General features: G+C 42.3%; 1 protein-coding gene across 3 annotated transcripts in view; it reads right to left on the bottom strand.

Moving 5' to 3' along the window:
* The window catches only part of doc2d (double C2-like domains, delta), a 56,352-nt gene that overhangs the window by 24,196 nt on the left and 9,005 nt on the right, over positions 1-23,151 (bottom strand). Inside the window, exons 3-7 of one of the 3 annotated variants that reach the window (XM_039613896.1) lie at positions 18,802-18,978; positions 11,163-11,568; positions 10,582-10,661; positions 9,943-10,017; positions 6,834-6,943 (exon numbers count right to left, since the gene is read on the bottom strand). In XM_039613896.1, coding sequence (XP_039469830.1) covers positions 6,834-6,943; positions 9,943-10,017; positions 10,582-10,661; positions 11,163-11,550 — 653 coding nt within the window. In that variant the 5' untranslated portion in view covers positions 11,551-11,568; positions 18,802-18,978. Of the gene's footprint in view, positions 1-6,833; positions 6,944-9,942; positions 10,018-10,581; positions 10,662-11,162; positions 11,569-14,719; positions 14,856-18,801; positions 18,979-23,151 lie in introns of those variants that run through there. The other 2 variants (XM_031751035.2, XM_039613895.1) reach the window with 2 other exon arrangements.

Here is a 23,151-nt window from a genome sequence, read left to right as displayed (position 1 = left end):
AAAATCTATTTTTGGTATAACAACCTTTATTCAACACGGCCTGAACTCTCTCAGACAAGCTTTTGTGTCAGTTGGTTAAGTAGTTTTCAGAAACAGTTCTCCAGGTCAACATTTTAAGAGTTTCCTATGATACTGTTCTCTGTCCAGAAGATCCCACAATGCATCAATAATGTTGAGGTCTGAGCTCTGGGGAGGCCAATCCATGACTGGTAGAGTTCTATTGTGATTTTTTCTATCCAGGTATTATGCAGGGATCACTTTCATACTGAAAAACAAAGCTGTTGGTGATCCAGATGGTATTGAATAGTGGCTCAAAATCAAACTGCATTTTTCTACATTCATAGATCCATCAGTTTAGACAAGATCCCCAACACCACTGGCTGAAATGTGGCTCCGCTGTGTTTCACAGATGGCTGTACGCACTCACCCTTCTCCTGATATTGAAGATAATTTGAACTAAAATTTTTAAATTGGGATTCATCACTCCATCTGACCTATTACCACTCATTTTCAGTCCAGTTCTTGTGTAATTTGGCAAACCTCAGCCTTTTCATTCTGTTTCCCTTCATTAAGAATGGCTTCTTGACAGCCACCCTTCCACTGACATAATTTCTAATGAGGCTTCAGCAAACTGAAAGGCCAGATGTATCTCTCAGATCCTGTCTTAGGTCTTTGCTGCAGGTTTTCCAATTTCTTAAGGATGTGACTTTCAGATAGTGTTCATCTGCTGTGGTTTTTATGGCTGCCACTTCTTCTTTTGTCTTTCATTTTCTACAGATCTTCTGATGACACACTGCACACAGTGCTGAGATATGCCAGGTTTTCAGCCAATATCTCTTTGGAAATCACAGTATTGCTACATAAATACTATTTTATGCCCGTTGAACTGTGTAATCGTTCACATTTCTTGTAATTCTACAAATTACTGATGTGTTTTTGTGACATCTAGCTAGTGTATTTAAAGATACGAGATCGAGTTAGGTGACTTTTAATGCTTGAATGATTCATAGGTCAGTATTAAGTGGCATAAAAAACACAGTTTTCTTATCAGGGTTGTCAGGTCTCTGTGTGATAAAAAACAGCCGATTAAAATGAACCCAAAAACCAGTCCAGATCGTATTTGAGGCAGGCAAACTCTAAAATGACAAGTTTGATCTCATAATGAAGTCACAAAAGCAAGAGTTATTACAGCTCTCTTCTATTACAGACATTAATCTGTACCAATATTTAGTTTTAAACAGCAATTGAAGCAAAGCATTCACGAGGCGTTGTCTGTGTAAACTTTCATGGTTGTTGACAGTTCAGTTTAAAGCCAAATTATATAGCTGAGTCGACTCCAACAACAATATCATCACCACCCAACATCTAACAACCAGCCATCATACATATTTTTTTACTCCTTGATCATATTTGTACCCGACTGAATCTCATCTAAGCCACCCGTTAGGCAATCTCAGCCTCCATCTAATACCAAATCAAGCCACAGATTTATTCCTATCTGCCCACAACCGAGGACGGTGGAAGTCTATTATGAGGCGCGGCAGAGGCATGGAGAGAGGAAAGAAAGTGAAAGGAGACAGACTCGAGCTGGCACTGAAATCATGTTTGTACTCCTTTAACACGCACACACGCACAAACACACCGCATCTCTTGATACCCCGCTCTCATCACACCTCCACATGATCAATTTCTCTGCTGAAAATTCAGAGCCTGACAAACGTTTCAGTTGTAAATGTCAGAAGGACTTTTGAAAGATTGTCCCCAAGGTATGCATTCATGTTTGACTCATCGCATTTTTTTTTTTTTTTTTGTGCATTAAAATGCACACAAGAGTGGTGTCATTGGAATAAGGGGCTGGATCGTGGTATCACATTATCACTCTCACTGCTTTCTAAATTATTAAAAATACCGCCTAAAGGCAGATTCACACTGCGGCAACTGATGGAGAAATTTTGGGCCTAATCCCACAATCACGTGGCCCCGCAGTGATAAAACAGGCTGAGTCTGTCTCGTACTGAGAATTCAAAAGGAAGCAGATATATCTATAGTGAAGTATCAGCGCTGAAGCTGTGCAAAAATGATCTCAAATGTCTTACCCTTCCTGGCAATTTTTGCGAGTCATAACCTGAATAAATAAGTCGCAAGGTTGGAGGTTTTTCCAGTCTGTTTTACTGCAGTGGACTTTTCACTCAAGACGAAAGCACCTCGGGCAGCCAGCCGCACCAATTAAAGGATTAGCTGGTATGAGGCCAACCGTAAAGTCTGGATTGAGGACGTTAGTTATTAGTTTACTCAGCTAGTTCATTGTTAATAACAGAATGGACCTCCAGCAGCCCTTAGAGATACAGTCTGCACACTGAAGCATTGAGGCGTTGCATAAAGGATGTAAAGAAAAAAACAATAATGCTGATACAACTTTGAGGGGTTTTTATGTCTACCACCTATTTCAGAACTGTCTTTAATTTAGCCGTTCCCTTTTTGTATTTTGCCTTAGCATAATGGTTTTATATAATCACACTTAGCGCAAATTATTGAATGAAAGATGAAAAAAAGAAATAAATGCATAAACCCACTCACTGAAGAACTCTTTTTTATGTCCTGTTCTACAAAGAGCAGCGCAGGAGGATGGACTCTCACTCCCACTTTATCACCATCAGAAGACGCGGTGCTTAAAATTTCCATGAAATCAAAGCCCATATTTGGTACGTGCTCTGCAGTGGCCATGTAATGCATTCACATCCACTAACTATGGCTTTATGTAGTAGCTTTTAGTTTAAGCTATCCATTCCTGCACTAGATTCTGACTAAGAGAGATTCATGGCAAATTTCCTTTTGCAACAGAGTCAGATTAAAAAATGTCAAAGCAGCAAAAAGCAATCATGGAAACCCTGATGAATTTGTCACAGAGGTTATCCCATTGGTATTTTATAGCTAATCATTTCCAACCCCATAAATGCATGGGTATTATACACATATATACCATAGGTCTCGAGAGGCCTGGCATTAATATGTGTGAGAATTCATGAATATTTCATGCTGATTGTGTCGTAATTTGTTCACAATCCGCTGTAACTTCTGCCAGAGCAACACGCAGCAATTACTCAATAATTTTACATCCTCATGATTATTGCAATGTGGTTGTTTTTGCACAAAGTGCACACCACCTCACTGTTTTTGAGGCAGTGTGATGATGGGCAAATGTGCCATCCTCAGTTATTTTCGACTGTTTCTGGGCAAGAAAAGACGGCGAGGAGTAATTAAATGTAAAAAGAAAAAAAAACCCCAACCAAACAAACAAACACAAACAGGTTTTGCATCTGTTTCACTGACACATTCACCTAACAAGCAAAAATCCCAGGCTATATCCTGGGAGGAGACACAAATCCCTTTGGGGTTGCATCAGGAAGGGCATCCGGCATAAAAATCTCAACATGCAGAGCTGCCTGCTGTGGAGCCCTGCGTGAATATGACAGCAGCCAAAAGTACTTATTTATCTATTTATTTGTTTTTTTGAGCACCTGGTGGTAAATAACATGCTGCCACTGCCAAAAGGTGGCAGTAATGCACACCTACGAGCTGTCTGGCAATCACTATCAACAAAAAGTAAAAGTAAAATGTGTGTGAAGTGGCGAGAGACTACAGCCATCAAACAGAAAAAGGCTCGTTGTTCAGAGTGAACATCAAGTTTGATTTTTTTCAATCACTGCTGAAGACTAGAGCATTAACTTTGGGAAATCCTGATACCCCCTTTTTCCTTTTCTCCAGCTGTGACCACAGCATCTGTGAGCCAGCATCCTCCAAGAGTGTGAGCCTTTCGGGGATTTTGGCTTCCTAAGTAGATATTTGGCATGGAAAACTACAGAATCAAGTAACTAAATGTCACTGCTTCATCTGTCCCGAGTGCCAGAATGCTGATGCAACCCAGTTTGACAGCTACACAATCCAGAGCTCCTTCTGTCTGATACAAACTCCAAACATCTTTTGCTCCAGATCTGCTTATTCATGAAAGCTCCTCATCAGGTACATCACCTGAAGCACTGTCATCAACACAATACCTCCAATTTCAGAGCAAATGCAGCTATCAGCTAAACCTCCTTCAGAGCCATTGTGCTCCTGTGACATCACTGTGCCTCGGCTCATTCAGCGTAACAGTGAAACACTTTTTTGTGAGGATAAATGAGGAGGAAAAAGACGGCACCTCCTCTTACTTCAGCACTATAAAAAACAGAAACAAATTACTCTGTCACTGCAAGCTAGAAACAAAAAACACCTGAATTTAACTAAACAAATAAGAGCTTCCCATTAGATCGGCGGTCTACAAAAACTGAGGTGATCAGGTTCTTTCATTAATGGATTTCTTTTCTTCGCTCACAGCACGGGTATATTTCAGTATGACAATGCCAGTTTTCATCCTTTTTCACACATGATTTGGCCCCCACAGAGCCCACACCTTAACCCCTGTGAGAATCTTAGGGATATGCTTTAGGAGAAGACCTTACGCAGCAGCTCTGGATGGAAATAAATGTTGTGACATTGCATAAGCTTATGGAAATGATGCCACAGTGGATGCTCGCTGTCATCAAATATGAAGGTGGTCCAATGAAATATTAGGGTGTGTGACTTTTGTTGGCCAGCCAGTGTGAATCAGATCTCTCTATAGCTGCTAGACACGAGAGCACAATGGCAAACAGCTGCTTAAGGAGTGGTCCACAGCAACTGTTACATAACAATCATGGGCTACACCATGTTAAGACACTTAAATATAAGGGATTATAGCCTTATAACAATCTACTGAATCAATATGAAGACTAGTCTGTGAGAAACAAACATTCCAAACAACACAACTTTGTATCACATATCAGTTTGTAACACAGCTGTGCGACTTTACTCGAGTGGTTCGCTCTCACCACCCTCACGGCGCCTCCTTTTGGCTGCAGCTGTTTTCAAAGAGTAACTCACTGGACATTACCCGCTCGGCACCAAAACTGCAGACAAACTCAGTTACTGCAGGTTTAGGACTGCTTGGACGTAATCCTTGCGCTTACATAAAAACACATTACTTAAACACAGGACCTATTGGATGCGACAGGACGGCCCAGTTTGACAGTGCACTTTGCACTCTCCAGGCCTTGGGGCGAGTCTACGAGAATGCCGAGTCTGGGCAGAGTCCCTCCCTCTCAGCAGTGCACAGAGCACAGGGATCAAATACTACAGCATCCCCAGCAGAGCAGATGCAGCAGGGCACAACCCCAGCGAGTAAACATCTCTCTGGGGATCCCTATCTGCTTTCCCATTCTCTGACTTCTTGCCCCTTTCTAGGGAGTAATGAGAACAAAGTCTGTTTATTGTCTGAGGTATTGTGCTGGTGCCTGAACTCATCCAGAGAGACTCTGAGCCAATTTTAAGCCTCCCCTTCTCCTCCGTTCTCCTTACTTTCAAACAGTGTCTCATTCACTTCGGCTCATTCGCTTTCTCATATATATTACTGTCCTCGTTCTTTCGGTTTTTTGGCCACCCCTTTTGAGTAAACTCCTCCCAGCGCTCTCCTCGTTTTTTTCTTTTCATTCATCACTTCATCCATCTTACACTCCACTCCAGCTACTCTCTCTCACTGCCAGTTGACCTCTTGGATTCTCTCCGTCCCTCTTTTCTCTCGTCTTTGTCGGTCTTGGCCTCCCTAGTTTCCTCTTCCGCGTACCCTCATCTGTCACTCGACATCATTTGCGCTTTCCCTCCTGCTCTTTTTGTTGATCTTGGCAGCCACTTCTCTCTCTCTCTCTCTCTCTCTCCCTCTCTCTCTCATCATCATCATCATCATCATCTCTTGCTTGGCACTGGTCACACTCCACCTCCTCCTCTTTCTCATTTTGGCAACCCAGAGCCCCCCTGCTGGTCTGTGGCTGTGGGCTATGTCCTTGAACAAAGGTCAGGTGGGTTTCCTCTAGTTTGAGGGGTCTCTCCTCAAGCTGTTGTTTGCATGTCATGCGCGGGCTTTTTGTGGCTTTTTTGGGTCGGGAGAGTAAATGTTTTTGTCTCAAACGTGCACGCTCAAGGACATTTGTTGTTTGAGTGTATGTGTGTGTGTATTCTGACTACATGCAGAGGAAGGGCCATGCATGATCTTTCCTGCTGGTGATTGCCCTTGACATGGACACAAGAGGATAAGCAACACACCTGACTGCCAGCCTTTGTGTGTGCGGTGTAGATGGGACTCATGTACGTGTGTGTGTGTGTGTGTGTGTGTGTGTGTGTGTGTGTGTGTGTGTGTGTGTGTGTGTGTGTGTGTGTGTGTGTGTGTGTGTGTGTGTGTGTGTGTGAGTAAATGCACTTCTCTGTGTGTGCATGCGCGAATGCGTGCATAGCTTCTCCGCTGCATTTCCACAGGATAAACAATGCTATCCAAACCTATTATGAATCCTCTGACTAAACTGACACTGATTACACGTTCACAAACAAAACACACACAAAACTCTGTCTCTGAATCAGCACACAGACGGACACGCGTGCGTCAGAGTTTTTGGGCCAAGATGGCTACGTTTGACCTCAATCACTCCGCATGCAGGACGATGTGGGAGGAAGGAGGGCGGAGCCTCCTGGCAAAGCCAACACCTGGGTAGTTACTGCAGTAATAGCAAGTGGAACATTTGGCTGGTGTCGCTGGGCTGGAATAATGAATTACAGTACCTGGAAAAGCCCACTGGGAAGCAGACTGGCTGTTGGCAAGTCACTGGAGGGTTTCAAGTATGGGTCTTCATCATTCGCATAATAAATTTTGGCTCTCAGGGAGGGCGGGGGTGTAACAGCAGGACTGAAATCCAAAGCTGAGTGCCTACCTGAGCGTTTTGGTGGTCATGTCTGCTGCAGTGATGCCGTGATACACCAGCGTTTCGTTCCACACTGGATTCAGTGTGTTTTTCAGGGTTTTTGTGCGTAGTTTGTTTGCCTGCAGAGGAAAAGCGAGACAGATGAAAAGAAAGTCACAAAAAGGCGAAGATCTAAAGCACAAACAGAAGAGTCAGGAATGTTCAAAGGGCAGGAGAGCAAATTCATTAGCTCAGATTCACAAAATACAAGAAAAAAATAGGAGAGACAATAGATCAAGAAAAAAGAAAGCGAAAGAGTGGGGACGCATCATTTTTCACTGTCCCTTTGGACATCACAGACATCTGCTGCCTGGGCTATAAAAAAAAAAAGAAGAAAAAGAGGTGAAAGCACGCACGGCTACCCTCACCTCACCTGTCCGTCTGCCTCCTTCTCAACATGATTAGAGAGTGCATTAGCACCAGCCAGACCTCCAAAACAAACACTGCGTCTCAAACGCAACACGACACAGCAGCCAATTAAACCGTGCAACACAATCATCATGAAAAATTAAACCTTTCCAAAAGAGGAAATGCTCCCGAGCTCCTAATGGCTTCAGCAACCATAAATAAAGTTTGCAGCTACGTGCTGCCTTGCTTGTCTTCAGGGAGTTCTAATCTTGTTTGATTTTTATCTCAGGTTTAATCAGGATGCTTATACACTTGTATATATATGCATATATGCTGTATTTGGATTGCATCCCATAAAATGCCTTCAATTTCTACAAACAAGTAAGACCATGATGAGGCACTGGCAGAATGAACTGGCGGGTTAGTAAAGTTACTCTTTGCAGATGTGTGTTTTTTTGTATTTTCTCTTTCTGTTGAAAAAATACATTAATAAACAACAGTTACTTTGCATATTTTAATTTGACTGCAAGTCTTTTGCTTAATGGAGTATTTTTGTGCTGTTGCTCTTCTTTCACCACTGCAGGCTATGCAAAATTATACTGTATGTATATTACAAATACACATTTCCCTCTTAATACCCTCCTGCTCGTGTCTGAGGCGTGTGTGAAGTGAGATGCCTTAACTCTCGGCCTCTCTGCCACTGTCAGCTTCTTGCTATAATGCCTCAGGGCCAGAGGCTGAATGCTCCATGCCATCTTCTTTCTCTTTGTCTGTTTTTGTCCCCTCGTCCTATTGTTCTGCCTGAGCAGCAATTCCCTCTTCTCCCCTCTTGCCTCATCTCTGTCTCCTCCTCTATTCTCCGTATCCTGCTGGAAACATCTGGCTTATCGACAGCACTCGGCTCTTCAGAACTTGGTCGATCGAAGAAAACAAGTGTCTTCGATTCGTGTCATTTGTTTGATTCATTAATGTGCGGGACGAGCCACGCTTAAGCAGCGTCACGACTTGCAGCGCTGTTTCACCGCCTGCCGTGTGCGTGCCGGCACAACTCAGCAGAACAGTTCTTTTTCTAATATTCATCACTTGTTTGTGCCCGGATCAGGTTTGGTTTCTGCTCCATCTTCAAACATTAAAAAACCCTAAAAAAACCCCATCACTTCCGTCTCTGTCACTCCCATCCTCTGTTTTCCCTCTATACCACTGCCTTTTTTTGTTTTGCTTTGTTTTTAAATGTTTTATCAGTAGCACTCCATCTGTCCACCACACCACTGCTCCCATCTGTCTGCATAGATCATTTTACTTACTTCATACTCCCTCTTCCTCAGTCCCTACTTCCCAAAGCTCTGAATGAATATTCTTTTCATGTCAGTTAGTAATGGAGAAATGAAGATAACGGTGACCATCACAGACGTGCACTAAGAACTACAACTGTGTGTGTGTGTGTGTGTGTGTGTGTGTGTGTGTGTGTGTGTGTGTGTGTGTGTGTGTGTGTGTGTGTGTGTGTGTGTGTGTGTGTGTGTGTGTAAGAGAGGGAAAGTGGGAGCGTCTCTGTGTGGTTATGACTAAATCCTTAGCATGTGTCAGCACATGCACAAGGTCACGGTGAGCATGTGTTGTTGTTGTGCACTCGACAGCGAGGGAAGGCACGCTTAGCTGTCTGCTGGTTAAAGAGTGTGTGTCGGTGGGTGTGAGACAGTAGGAAAGGAAGCAAGGAAACATGCCGGGGCAGAGGAGAGATACCCCCACCCCCCAGCTGATGGGTATTTAGCAAACAGTCATTCATGGATACTACTCATTGACGCCGTCTCTGCGTCCCTCCACCACCGCCTATACCCCCCATCAACAATTGCCTGTTGACGTGAGCCGTGTAACAATCCTCCCTGTTTCCATGACAACCACCTGCTGCTGTCCTCCCCTCATCTGTCTTTCCCTCTCTCCCCCCTGCCCTCCCTGCCTCCACTCCCCCCTTTCTTCCTCTCCTCTCAGTTGTCTCCCTCTCTGCACACTGTTGGTATTTCAAGGTCAAAGAGGGTCACAGGCAGATAGTGAGATAGAGACAGAGATAGGGCTGGCGAAGTGGGGAGGTGAGAATTACAACAATGGGACAGAAGACAGACAGAGGAAGGCTGGAGGACAAAAATCCCCCAGACATCGTTATGGTCGGCACCTTAAGACTTCAGACGTTTGCCTTGTTCGGGCTGTGCCGCCTTCATCGTCTCCACCCGCAGCACTTTCATAACCTCATTTGGAGTCAACTTTGAGCCAAAATGGCCGACAACAGGTTGTATTATGGGGTTGCTGCTGTTGTGGCAAGCTTTATCTTCCCTGCTGCTTGAGCTGAAAACAAGACAAGAGAAGTCCAGTGGACCAGAACGTGTTTGCGCTCGATAAAGAGGAGCACCGGACGAGCCACATTAAGCAGTAACCAACTGAAACGCTCCCTGCTCATTGGATTGAAGCGACACACACACACAACAAATTAGTTTGCTCCCATGTTACATTTTTGTTTTTCAGGCTTTCGACCTCTTCATGATGTTTCATAAAGAAGAATCCACAAGGGAGGTTTTCACAAAGAACTGCGTCGGGTTTTTTGGGGTTTCCTCAGTAAATGATCTACTTCTACCACCAGTTACTGTGTGACATACAAGCTCAACGACAGTTAGTAACTGGGACATCCCAGCATGGCGACATGTTACGATAATTGCTGTTGAGGTAAGGGTGAAGCAGTGACCTTGCTAGCCCCAGGGAGAAGATGCAGCTTGACGTATGGATCAGCCAGCCCATTGGAGTCCATGGCTTTCAGTCCCTGTGGACACAAACAGACACACAAACACACAAGTACTATAGTGTCAAAGGTGACGTCATGGTGCCCTCCAACTATTCACACGCAACTGTCAGGGTCAGAAAAAGACAGCACGTACGACGGACCTGTTCGACAGCAGTCACATCTCAATAGTTCTTCTGGCGGTTTTCTCTCTCGAGGCTAGTGTTTTCTACCTCCTTTGTGATGTCCTCAAGGGAACTGTTCAGTGAGATTTGCATAATTGACATCATGGGAGTGCGTGCAGCATGCAACGGACGGCTCGTGTCCTTGCACGATGACCAAAATGTGTCTGCGAGAGCAACCTAGCAACATTATCCAGCATTACGTCGCGCCGTGAGATGATTTAGTCTTGAACTGACAAGCTGCCGAGGCTATGTGGCAAATTTGTTTCCCTACAAAGGTTGAGAGACAGGAGTCTGACGTCTTCTGCAAACGTAAAAGCATTACAGGAGAATTATTTTCACTGGGCCTTCAAGGAGGATTACGCAACGGCACACATGCAGACAGACAGCCCGGTTATAAAGAAGATTTTACAATTGCGCGTACCTTTGCCTTGTGAATAGTACAATGCAGACAGTTGTTTTCTTGATCAAAGAGCAGGCTGAACTCCAGCGTTCCCAGGTAGGCTATAAAAAAGAAGAAAAACAACCACACAAAAAACACAGCAATTATTGTCAGTAAAAAGCAGAGACACGTTCAGTCTAACACACACTCAAAAGCTCTGAGTCATATTTGTAGCAGATGGGCTCTTCAAAATACGATGCTGCCTAATATGAATTGATCTGTCTTGTTTGATTACTGTTTGGGAAAGAACAGAAACCAGAGCCCTGCTATTGCAGCGCGGTGTAATAAATCATTAGAGCCGCTGTGTCACATAAAGTGGGAGTGACAAACACACAAACACAAAATGCTTCACTCCACAATTACTCTGCAAGCATATGCTGTGCTTCTGAGAGGGGAAGGGGGAAAAAAGCAGAAGCTCAAATCAAGTAAAACAAGATAATGTTCCACTCTAAACTGCATAAAACAGCGTTGGTTTTTTATGCTGCGGTGCTTAGTCATTTTCGCATGAATGAAAACGCCCGACTTTGAACTTCGAGCACAACTTTCCCCACCGCAAAACTCACTGTCATCATCATCAGAGTCGATCAGCTCCTCCCTGTCTCCCTCATTCTCCCCTCTTCTCTCGCCATCCTTGTACCCTCCGCCCGTCTCCCCATTGAAAGTTTCCTCTTTCAGGATCTTCTTCTCCCTGGGAGGTGGCGGCGTGCAGGGGTAGTCGTGGAAACGCGGGAAGAAGTCTGAGATCTGTGGGATGGGGAGGATGGGCCCTGGGCACACGTTAATGGCAAAGTGCTCCTGCATAGAGATTTTGACCGGTGAGGGCGGGGGCGGGGCGATAGAGTGGGGCGTCGCCGAGGGGGAGGAGGCAGACGAGGAAGGGGTGGAGGCGGAGGAAGGGGGGATGGCCAGGTGGGAGGTCGAGGGTGGCGGTGGGGGCTTGGAGACGCTCATGTGGACTGTCAGACGGGACTGTGGAATAAAAATGGAGAAGCGAAGCGGAGAAGGAGAAAAAGAAGGTGAGAAAGACAAAGATAATTACACGGAAAGACCGTCAGCCTCTTCTGACTCTGTTACACTCCACTTTGCAGGGGGTCAGTGGTTTTCAAAGAGCGCACTGGTCTTGCATTCACATGGAAGGATGGGTGAACCCATCACCTTCAAGCAAAGGTATGAGTCCCCCTGAGATGCATTCAGGGTGCACTGAGATGCAAGAACTCTCAGATCTCTGAGATCACTCAGACCACATTCTGAGGTGGTCTGGGCTGTTTCTGTTAGCAGTATGTAAGGAGAAAGTTTGCCTTCAGGGCTTTCTGCCAGAAATGCTTTGTCTCTGAAAGCTTTTTTTAAATTATTTTTAATATATCTTTCATTATTTTCACATCTTCGGTTCAGTTATATATAGGCACCAAAATAGGTAGATATAGCAAAAATAGAGCCTGAGGTTTAAACCCACCTTTATTTAAATGTTTACCATGTCTTCCAATCACTGTGTGGCAGAAAGCCACTGAAGACAAACTTTTCCCATGAGAAATGTGCCCTGCACCAGAGTGAAGGACCACTTACTCATCCGACACCCTCCACATAAGTGGATCCAACTAGTATTTGTTTGACTTCTTCTTTTATTTTCTGGCAGACTATGCACAGGGAGCGCGTTGCTGCCTCCCACCGGTTAAAATCGACACTATATTTCCATGCGTTTATTTGCATATGGAGCAGGGAGGTGAAAATCCAATCACGGGTGGTCATGACACACATCTGCAACATCCTGTGAAAAACTGAAATTTGTTCCTGTTTTAATCCACTGATGCAATCCTGACCTGTCAAAAGCCAAAATAGAATTTGCCAGAACCTTTGGCACTTCAAGCATGACTCACACATTGTGTCAGCACCGAGTCTGTGCTCTGAATGAATATTCAAATGCTATGCTGTAAAGTATGAACAAGTGATGTCGCTTGTGTATCGGTTCTCAAATCCATCCCTTATCGCCCTCTTTTCCCTCTTCTCTCTCTCATCTGCAACTCCCATGAGCAATATTTACATAATACTACTTGGAGCCTTTCTCAGTCCTTAGCATATTTGTACCTAAATGAAGCATAATGACTGTTTCTAGACTTCATCATCATTAAGCCAAATGCTCTAATTTCCTATTTTCCTGGCAGTAATTAAGAAATACTGAAGATGTGCTATCTCATGTACTCCCACGGTGCTCTTGAGTCTTTAATATTTCAAGATCCTGTTTGATTTTATTAGACACAGTAAAAATAAGAAAAACAAAAAAACAACAACAACAAAAAAAGAAAAACCAACTTCAGACTGTTTACTGTCGCTGTCCCAGATTAAAATGCTAAATATAAAAATAACTTCATTAAAGAAAAAACTGGCTTAGTGTGTGCCAAAACTATACAGATGCACTTCATGAACGAGCATGACGAAGTCACTGTCGACAGCGTTGCCACATCACAACAGCAGGTCATGTGAGGATGCACGCCATTCGTCATCCTTCCTATATGTTTCACATGTCCATCATGTCACAGCTTGTTAGATTCAGCTGGTGGCATCTGCTCCTTAATATCAGAGCAGTTTGTGTTTCACACACACATCTTTTCAAATAAATGGTTTTGCTCTTTAGTGTTTGACTGATTCAATCTGATTCGATTGTTGAAGGCACAAATGTTTCCTTAACTTGAAAAGTTGCGTGTGAAAGTGCTGAAGCAGTTTTCATTGTGGATGACTTTCCTGTTAATTAAAAGTGCAAAGAAAAACCTAACACAAGTTCCAAGAGCATCTTTCTCTTATCTGTCAGATAAGAGAAAGATGCAATGATATATCGGTCGAACGGTGTTGCAAACAAGTCAGCGTTCGCTGACGGCAGCGGTCAATATATATTTGTTGTGTCACATCAGTTTTGCACTGGCTAAATGTTCAAACGTAGCGTGATGAAGACCTGAAAGATTTGTTTTTTTCTTGGGACAGATTCATTAGAAAAAAAAACAAATAGACTGAAAATATTATCTTACCAGCTTTTGGCCAAATTGTTATCAGAGCTGCACTAAAAAAATAGTTGTTCACCCTCAGTAAATGTGAAGCAATGAGTCTGAGTAAAATGCAACTGAAATAAATAAAATCAAAGGTTTATTCATGCAAATAATGAGTTATTAAGGAAAATGTAATTGGTATAAACTGAGAGTGTACACAAGCAACATTCACTTGACCAGATTCCATTAAATGTAAAATTTTGTGAGAAAATTACATGAAAAATTTACATATAATTAAATTAGTTAAAGTCAGCATTTCAGGCTTTTTTCTTTTTTTGACTATGGGCTGACCAAGGGTCTACAACTCAAAGATAGTTCACGAAAAACAGAGAAAATCATGGAAAAATTCGGAATTGTTGACATTTTTGCATAACAAATGACTTAATCAGTCTTGAAAATTGTTATTGATTATTCTCCTGTCAGTTTGCACACAGAATAACTGATTGATTGTTTCAGCTCTTTTGAAATGAGCTCGAGCTTTAATGAGACTTTGCGGGAATGTCGTTCGATGTCGTCTTTTGTCACAGTGAGCTTAATTTATCCATCTACGTGAGTCAGAACCCGAGCAAAAATCAGCAACGGGGGGGGAAAAAAACAGACTAACAATGCCTTGTTGTCATCAGCATTGTTGTAGCTCATCTCCAGTCTACGGTGAAGCACGCTGACCACTCCACGCACAAACATTCACGTGCATGTGAGGCTGAATTTTAACGCACCTCTGTGTCAACACCTTAACTCGGTTTTGAACTTGCATCTCTAAGAGCATCCCGCATTCCTGACCATACTTCATTACACACATTTATTCAGACCCTCAACACACATAGAGACCCCAAACCGCCTGTCCCCATCCTCAACAACTACACTCATTCAGTCACTCACGCCACTCTTACGTAACAGCACCTAAATTCACTGCTTGGGAACCCGCGTTCAAATGTTCACTTGCAGCATGTTGCTTGCAAACTCATTCGCTCGCGTCCTTTTACATACTGAGACACGCACATGCGAGCACATGTGCTCACACACACACAGACTTCCAGACACTCGTATACACATTCACAATTATAGCCACCCTCAAAAAAACATACCCAGGGACAGTCTTCATCTGTGCCAGCACTCCATCTTGCCTGCTCTCACATCCTCTGTCTCTCACACTCTGTGGAGCATGCAGACCAGCTTTGAGTCAATATATCCTTCTGTACTCTCTCTCTCTCTGCTTTCTCCTTGTCTCTGTTCATCGTTTGCTCTCCTCTCCTCTCCCCTCCCTCTCTCCCTTCCCCTTTACTTGTGACGTATGTGCTTAAAATCCACATCACTCGTTTCCAGACTGTGCATATAGTACTGTCACTCACTTTCTCGGCAGTGGGGAGGAATCCGGGCAAAAAGGCAGGCTTGGGAAGGAGAAGTGTTCGTGGGGTTTTGACAGAAAGGGATAGAGAGGGAGAGAGAGTGACAGACAGACAAGAAGAGCAAGACATCGGGACAGATGGGGAGACAAACAGACATACAGACAAACACAAGGCAGTAGGAGCAAAGACAAGCACACAGAGACGCAGATATATATATACATACAGTACATGTGGAGGGAAATGGGTGTGAAAACACTGACTGCACACAATAGGAAACATTACTTTAGGGTGGGAAAAAGGGGGACGGGGGCACTAGCTGAAGGACACAGAAAGGAAATTAAATTCAATGTGTTGACTGAGCTCAACAAAACACACCGCCAACCATTAAATTACACTACCAGATTACTTTGTGTGGGCTATGACTACAGCCAGTATCAGACAAGCATATGTGTGTGCGTGTGTGTTTGTCTGCATGTGTCCAATTCAAGAAGAGCTGATAGTAACGGCTGCCACCTGCCACAGTAATAAAATGAATCAAAGGCAGCAACGCATCAGTAGCAGTGGATTTATGTGGGATGTCACTGATGGAAATCAGCGATGGACACAAGGATGAACAAGAATAGGATTGACTGAGTTTGTTAAACCCTGCAAGCTTATGAGGTTTTTTAAATTAGAGGGCTTATTAGCATTAGGGAATTCCAAACCAGACATGTATGTAGATTTTTGTGTGTTTTATTTGTTCTCATAACACTTTTTTAACCCCCAAATCCTATTTTATAAAAGGTTTAACATGCATTTAGACCTGGCAGTCATCCAAATGTATGAAATAGTTTATACTCTTTAGTAATTCAAGGACCTTAAGGCAGAAAATGTGACCTGTTTGGTGCAATAAAAATGTTTTATGGTCCTGTTTGGTTACATTATTAAATTATCTTCAAAGCGACTGGTTAATAAACTTTCTGAAGTGGATTTTAATCAAGTCAAAAGAAAATAGAATATCTGAAGGAAAAATTAAAGGAAAGATAACATTTTCTAAATGTTAGCATGAGGAGCATTAAGGTCAATGGGACATGCAGCCAATATCAATAAAACATGAGGCTTTGATAGGAGGGGTGAAGAAGGGGCCAACTCCAGTATTCTAAGGAAAAAGGGAGAACAAAGATGGAAAAATGGATATAAAAGAGAAAATATACAGTTTCAATGAGAAAAATGAGAGTAAACCAATAAACCTGGGCGGCAGCTCTTTGGAATCACAGCAAAAAGGTTCATGGTTCAAATCCCAGCTGGGGGACAGTTGGCATGTCCTCTGGTACTCTGGCTTCCTCCCAGAGTCCAAAGACAAATTGATTTTAAATTGGCCATGGAAGTGAGCTAGCGATAGTGTATAGCACAAACAACTGCACAAAGACATGAACACTACATGATGTATCATGTAGAGTGGGAGCCCATTGGAAGGTTGTTGGTTTGATCTCTGGCTGCCCCAGTCAGCATGCCAAGATATTAAGATATTAAGTTGCCTCAGATGTGTCTGTCGGAGTGAATGTTAGATAGGAAACACTTAGAAAAAGTGCTTTTGTAAATGAGGCAAGTTGTATAAAGTGCTTTGAGTAGAAAAGCACTATATAAGAACCAGTCCATTTACCATGGTTAAAATTCGCCTTCAGTCTAAAGAGCTTTGAGAAAAGCATTTTAAAAATGTGAGTATATTTGTTTTGTCTGATATAACCAAGTTTCTTCAGAGACACAAACAGACTTTTTGCCTTTAAATGACCCGATTTGTTTGAGACGCTTATTCCAGCTATGGTCTGTATATAAAAGACAGACATAACGTCAGGTCTGAAAAGCCAAGCCAGTGTCTAAGTGTCGTAGCTCTAAATCTTTGTAATGGCCATCAGAGGGCATCTGGTTGCAAAATGAAGCCCAACTGACCCCAGTGCTCACTGAATTTATGATCTTATAAAAACATTCCTGATGAGATTACAGCCTCATAGTTATGCAACAAGTTAAATGTGTAAATTAAGCTACTATTCAGATCAAAATAAAGAACAAAGCAGGATGTGATTTAGCTTAATTTAGTCTGATTGACAAGTCTCCACTATATAAGTATGCGTTCATCGGTTTTCAGTTAGATCCAAGCTTTGTACAAACTAGTGGCTGATATTAGGCTGGCTGCATCCATCATTTATATACAGTCTATGATTACCTCCTATTTCATTGTAATAATCTTGACTGGCAAAAAAACCCAAGTCATGCTAAGGGTAAAGTGAAGTACTGTGGTTATAGAGCACAAAGTTTATGGTGGATGAGGTTAGCGTCACGGGATCTGCTGAAAAATTGCTTTCAGGTGGGAGTGCAGCATTCTGACCCTTGTCTAATAATAACAGTGTGTTTATTCTGGCAACCAAGATGACAAGAGTTGTCTGATAGCAGCTCAGCTATTCTCAGAATTACAGAATTACACCTGTCCTATAATTACTAATATATGTAGTGAATGCTGGTCTGAGCTGCACTCAGTGGGCTGGCGTAAACATTAACAATGTAATTTTGCATTGTTAAAAAGTAACAAATGATCAACATCAAGGATATTCAGTTATATTAATGGTCGGAGGAGAAGAGGGGTAAATACATGTGGGTGTGTCAGCTCATCCATTTGTAGACAGATTTACTCTGGGCACGTCATCACTATCAGGATTACCGCATCAATATTGCGTTAACAAACCATTACACTGTTTATTCATTAATTTGCAAGAAGAACATGTCGGCTAAATGAGTTGAAATGAGATAAATGATTACTCAGTGTACCGGTGCCAAAATGATCTATTTTTAAATAGGTGCTTTCGACATGCGCCACATGCTTCGAGGGGCTTGAAATTGATTCTCCTAAAGTAAACATCTGCCTGAGTTCTGGTTACACGGACACAAAGTCTTCATGGTGTTGGTTTCCACACAGCTACTCATCCGTCTGGTGAAAATGAAGAAGCATAGGTGAGCAATTTCACTCCACCCACAGTGTCAGTTATTAGAGTGCTCATAGCTGACCTCCAAAACTCTCAGACGCTCTTCATGTGTCTGTGCACTGTAGTCCACCAGGAGGGCTCTTACAGCATGTTTAGGTCATGGATGAACAATGAACCACAGATTTCTTGTGCACTTTTGTTGAGTTAGTTTAGCAAACCAATTGAAAAAAATATTTTCAATTTCCTAAGCGGTGTCTGGAACACCAGGGGGGTTAGATCTGTTTTCTTTTTTTTAAAGCTGAACGCAGTGTTTTTAGATTCAACCAATAAACAAATAAGTCACTTTCAGATGTTGGACTTCTTTGAGAGTGTGGGTATATAGAGGAACAAGGTTATAGGAGAGCTATATTGGTTGGCTTTTGTAGGTAGTGTATATAGGCTATTTAGTTGTGTGGCTGGGGGAGGCATTATGTCTGATGTGGTGGTTAGTAATACTAAAGCACCACAGGGGCCAGTCCTGTCTCCATTCCTGTTTACTTTGTACACCTCAGATATCGAGCATATCAGTGATTCATGCCACCTGCAGAGGTACTCTGATGACATCGCAGTGGTTGGGTGTGTTAGGGGTGGGCACGAGTCGGAGTACAGGGAGCTGGTGAGGAGTTTTGTCGAGCAGAAATCACCTGCTCCTGAATGTCAGCAAGACAAAAGACATTCAGAGATGGAGGTTGATTTCCGGAGGGGAAAAAACTGCAGCTGAGAAGGTGAGGAGGTTAAAACAGCACCTGAGTGTTCATTTGAATGACAGACTGAACTGGAGGAGCAACAGTGATGATGTGTACAAGAAGGGGATGAGCAACACACCCTACTTTCTGAGGAAGCTCAGGTCCTTCGGCGTGTGCAGTATGACGCTGGAGATCTTCTACCCGTCTGTGGAGGCCAGTACTTTACTGTCGTCTGCTGGGGGGCAGCATCGGTGGCAGAGAGCCGAGCAGGATCAACAAACTAATTCACAAGGCAGGAATCATCACTGGCCAGATTCTGGAGGTGTTTGAGTAAGTGAGGACAAGAGGTCACTGAAAAACTGCTCTCCATCATGGATACTCGTCACATCGCCTCCATTCATCACTACAGAAGCAGCGGAGCTCATTCTTCCTCAACATTATTCAATTATTGATGGCATAAAGAATACTTCAGGAAATCATCCATACTGTTATCAACACTGTGTATTAAAGCTTCTTGCTGCCCAATCTATCTATCTATCTATCTATACAAAAGGGCTCTAAAGAACCATTTAAATCAAATGTAGGTTATTATATAAGAAAACCTTTAATGAATCATGTCTAAATAACTGAATAACTTTAGGATTTGTGGGGTTTTCTTAAAATACTGCTCTACAACAGTATTTTAGTTTTCTTCATTTTGTTTGCTCTCCTCAAAGCACTGAAATCATCCATCCAAAACATTAAACAGCCCAGAAACACTGCCTCTGCTACTCTGGATTAACCACAGGCATTGTTTTTCACAGTAACATCTTCCTATGGAAGAAAATGTCCATGATTTTTACACACTGTATAAGCAAAATGAGGGGAATATAAATGTTCGTGAAACATGAGTACTTGAATCACTTGATTTGAATGTTATGGCTGTTAAATGTCTGATATCAGTTTTATTTACTTGCATTTCTGTGGCTAGTAAACATCCTCCTAGATTTTCTACTAGATCATGAGTGATGAACAGGAAACAACCCAGAATCGGTGTGTGAAGCCTCTGGCTACTTTAACAAGTGCATGCAACATCTCAGGTAAACGTTTCAATGTCACAACTAATTGTTTTGATTCCTAAACCAAGCAGCAAGGTAAAATGAAATTTAACAACTACTAAAAACTGAACCAAGGCAAAAAATGAATATGACTCAAACACTCTGGATAATAATTGATGGTCTTTAAAAGTGAAATCTCTACCTCACCCTTAAGTGAGGTAGACTGTAGAATAGAAGGGCCTCCTTCTTGTGGAAGTTATTTTGGCATAACATGTGATATTTTCAACCTCTAAAATTAGTTTTAGGAATATATATACATATATAATAAAATGCTGTTAGTCAAAATTTCCTGTATCTTGCTTCTTGTTTTATTGACCAACATGCTGTCAGCCCTCTGTTCACATACAACTCAGTTCTAAAGAGTTTGTTTCTCCACCCGAAGACATTTGAAATCCTGGCCAGCGAAGCAGCTCCAAAAAGTCTGGAGGCCCACAGATTATAGCTGAAGTCTGTGATAACGGAGTTATTTCCATGGTTAAGAAAAACACCATCAAAATATCTAACAACATCTATCTAGCAAGATGTAAACCTCTGGTTACACTCCAGAACAAGAACACCAGATTAGACTTCAGCAGTAAACGCGTAAAAGAGCCTGCACAGTTCTAGGAAAACTATTAAAACTATTAACTTGTACCACAACAATGGGCAGACAAAAGTATGGAGAAGGAAAGCAATCGTGATCTAAACCATATCAGATTATCTCTCAAGGTGGTGGAAGCTATGTTATGGGATGGACATGCATGGATGCCAGTGGAATCGAGCCACTAGTGTTTATTGATGACTGCTGATTGAAAATGTAGAATGAATTCTGAAGTGTACAGGGCTCTCTACTCAGCCAAATGCTGCAAAACTGACTGAACAGTGAGTGCTTCACAGTGCAAATAGATGTAATGACCCAAAGCATCTTGCAAAAACAGCCCAAGAGTTTCTCAAAGCAAAAAAGGGATTTTATTATATTTTCAATGGCCAAGTCAGTCACCTGATCATAACCCAAAAGATTATGCTGTTTAGTTATTAAACACAAAACTGAATAAAAGAAATCTCCACAAACAAGCAGCAACTGAAGCGAGCTGCCTTAAAGGTCTGACAGAGTATAAGAAGAGAGAAAACACAACATATGGTGCTGTCCATAGTTTCTAGACTTCAGGGGCTGATTTTTGGAAGCATAAAAAAGTAATACTTATATCTAAAATTACGTTAGCTTGTCTGATAACCTTTGAGTTGTAGGTGATGGCTGCAATTCAGAAAAAAGTTAAGGCGAAATTTTTCGTTCAAATCCTTTAATTAAAGATGAAACTCCACGCTTCAATCACAGTTTTATTATTTGATGTAAACTTCTCTGTGGTGGTGTGTTATTGTACAAAAAGTAGTCCTGTCAGCGTTAATTTTGTTAAAATGACGTTAACGCCATAACCACATTAACTCGGCAAATCTCTGTTAGCGAATTAACGCGGAGGGCTGCACAGCGTCAGTGCGTTAATGCGGTTAGCTCGTTAACGCGTTAGCACCATCTAGCCCCAGGCACGGGGCGATCTGCGTTAACTCGCTAACGGAGATTTGTCGAGTTAATGCGGTTATGGCGTTAACATCATTTTAATGAGATTAACGCTGACAGCACTAACAAATAGTTATGGTCCTAACTGGCTAAACTGAAACTGTAGGTTTGGCAAAATAGTTAATAGTTAGTTAAGTTTTTGCCCAATCAATAGCTCAAATTTGGAGTCTACACCTAAAAAATGTGCTCAATGCTAGCAGTGAAAACATAACATAACTACATAACTAGGTGAGTGAGGTGGTGCATTCGACAGGCACAGGCTCGGTTTACGCTTTCATGGATTTGTCTGGTTTACCATGTCCCGTCAAGCTGTGAGGAAGAAATCCAATCAATTGTGCTTGAAGAATGAAGTCTGCTCAATGGTGTTGAGGTATTGATCTTTCTTAGGGGTAAACATTAGGTTGCCTGTCTGGATATTTAACACAGTGGCATTGTCCATGAGCTGACAAAAGTGAAGCACGGCGAGCAACATCCAAAGAAAACAAGCGAAGTGAGTTCCAAAAAACCAAAAAAAGTAAACCCTGACAAAGAAGAATGATGAAAGGAGCTGCATAAACTGAAAATATTAGTCAGTGATATCACCGACTAAAAAACTAAATAAACAGTAAAAAAAAATAGAGAGAGGCAAAGATGGAAAAAATGCTGGAAAACAGAATCTCTGAACAAAGCCGTTCAGCTGCCACAAACGCCTCAGCCTCCGTGTCAGCGTGATTAAAGCATCCACATCGCTCATGAGTATAATATGAATAATAAACATCTAGAATAAGTGAGGAAGAGATTGGTGGGAAGGAAGGAGAGGCTGCGAGCAATTTGTGGAGAAGCATTCATCCAGTCCTTCTGCATGGCAAGATAATCTCCTCCCATTACTACAGCACAAAGCAGTGCAGGTTTTCCATTAAGTGTATAACCACAGCCTCCCTAGCCTCTCACCCAGCCATTAGCTCTGAGATTAAGTAAACGTCTATTTACATACTCTAGCACTAGCATATGGTGAATTTTTTTTTACATTTGACCGCAGCACAGGCTAAGAAATAACATGCATTTTCTGATAGAGATCAAAAGAACTGCTCGCCATTTCCTACACTTGCCCTTGCAAGTGTGCGCAGACAGACTGCCAGACTATCTTAAGTTCCCGAGTAACTTCTTTGCTGCTTTTTACAAAAAGCAAAGCCATGTTAATGGCATGACTGCTAAAGTGAAACTAAAATAAAAAGTCACCTGTGACACAGCTGTGTTTCAGCGTTTCCTAGAATTTCCTACTTCCGGCTCCAAAAGCCAAAACCATATCGCTCACACGACTAGAAAAAAAAAAGAAATTTTGTTTCTTCATTTCATCATAATAAAATGAGTTCAGTTGCTTTGTCTCACTTGGCCTTTAAGAGGTGGAAACAACCTCAACAATTTGACCGTTCTATATTTTTTGCCACCTTACTTCAACCAGTGTTGACCTGAAATATAAAAATGCTGTTTCAGTCGTGTTTGTTTGTGTTTGAGGGACATGTCTGCTAATATAACACAAGAATTTCCTTCAACTAAACACACAGTAGGCTATGTTATTTTTCAGGACAAACAAAGTGTTTGTATTTGTGTGTGTGCGAGTGTGTACCAGATTGTAAATATGCTTTGACATGAAAGTCATGGGAGATTGGCTCGCGTTTGGAGCCAGCCTCAAGTGGCCATTGGAGAAACTGCACCTTCCTTTCTATTCCATGGGAATAGAAAAGACTGGGAAAATGAGTAAGGGAACATCAACAGTATCGTATATCAAGCAAAACATTTTATTTTCCTTCTTCGTGTATGCCAAAGACAGTTTTTCCTTCTTCGAAGTGTGGAGCAG

This window comes from Oreochromis aureus, linkage group 6 (genome assembly GCF_013358895.1).
Source record: "Oreochromis aureus strain Israel breed Guangdong linkage group 6, ZZ_aureus, whole genome shotgun sequence".
In the NCBI taxonomy this organism is placed as follows: domain Eukaryota; kingdom Metazoa; phylum Chordata; class Actinopteri; order Cichliformes; family Cichlidae; genus Oreochromis; species Oreochromis aureus.
Note: the sequence above shows the minus strand (reverse complement) of the source record. Positions and strands in the feature narration are given on the sequence as shown.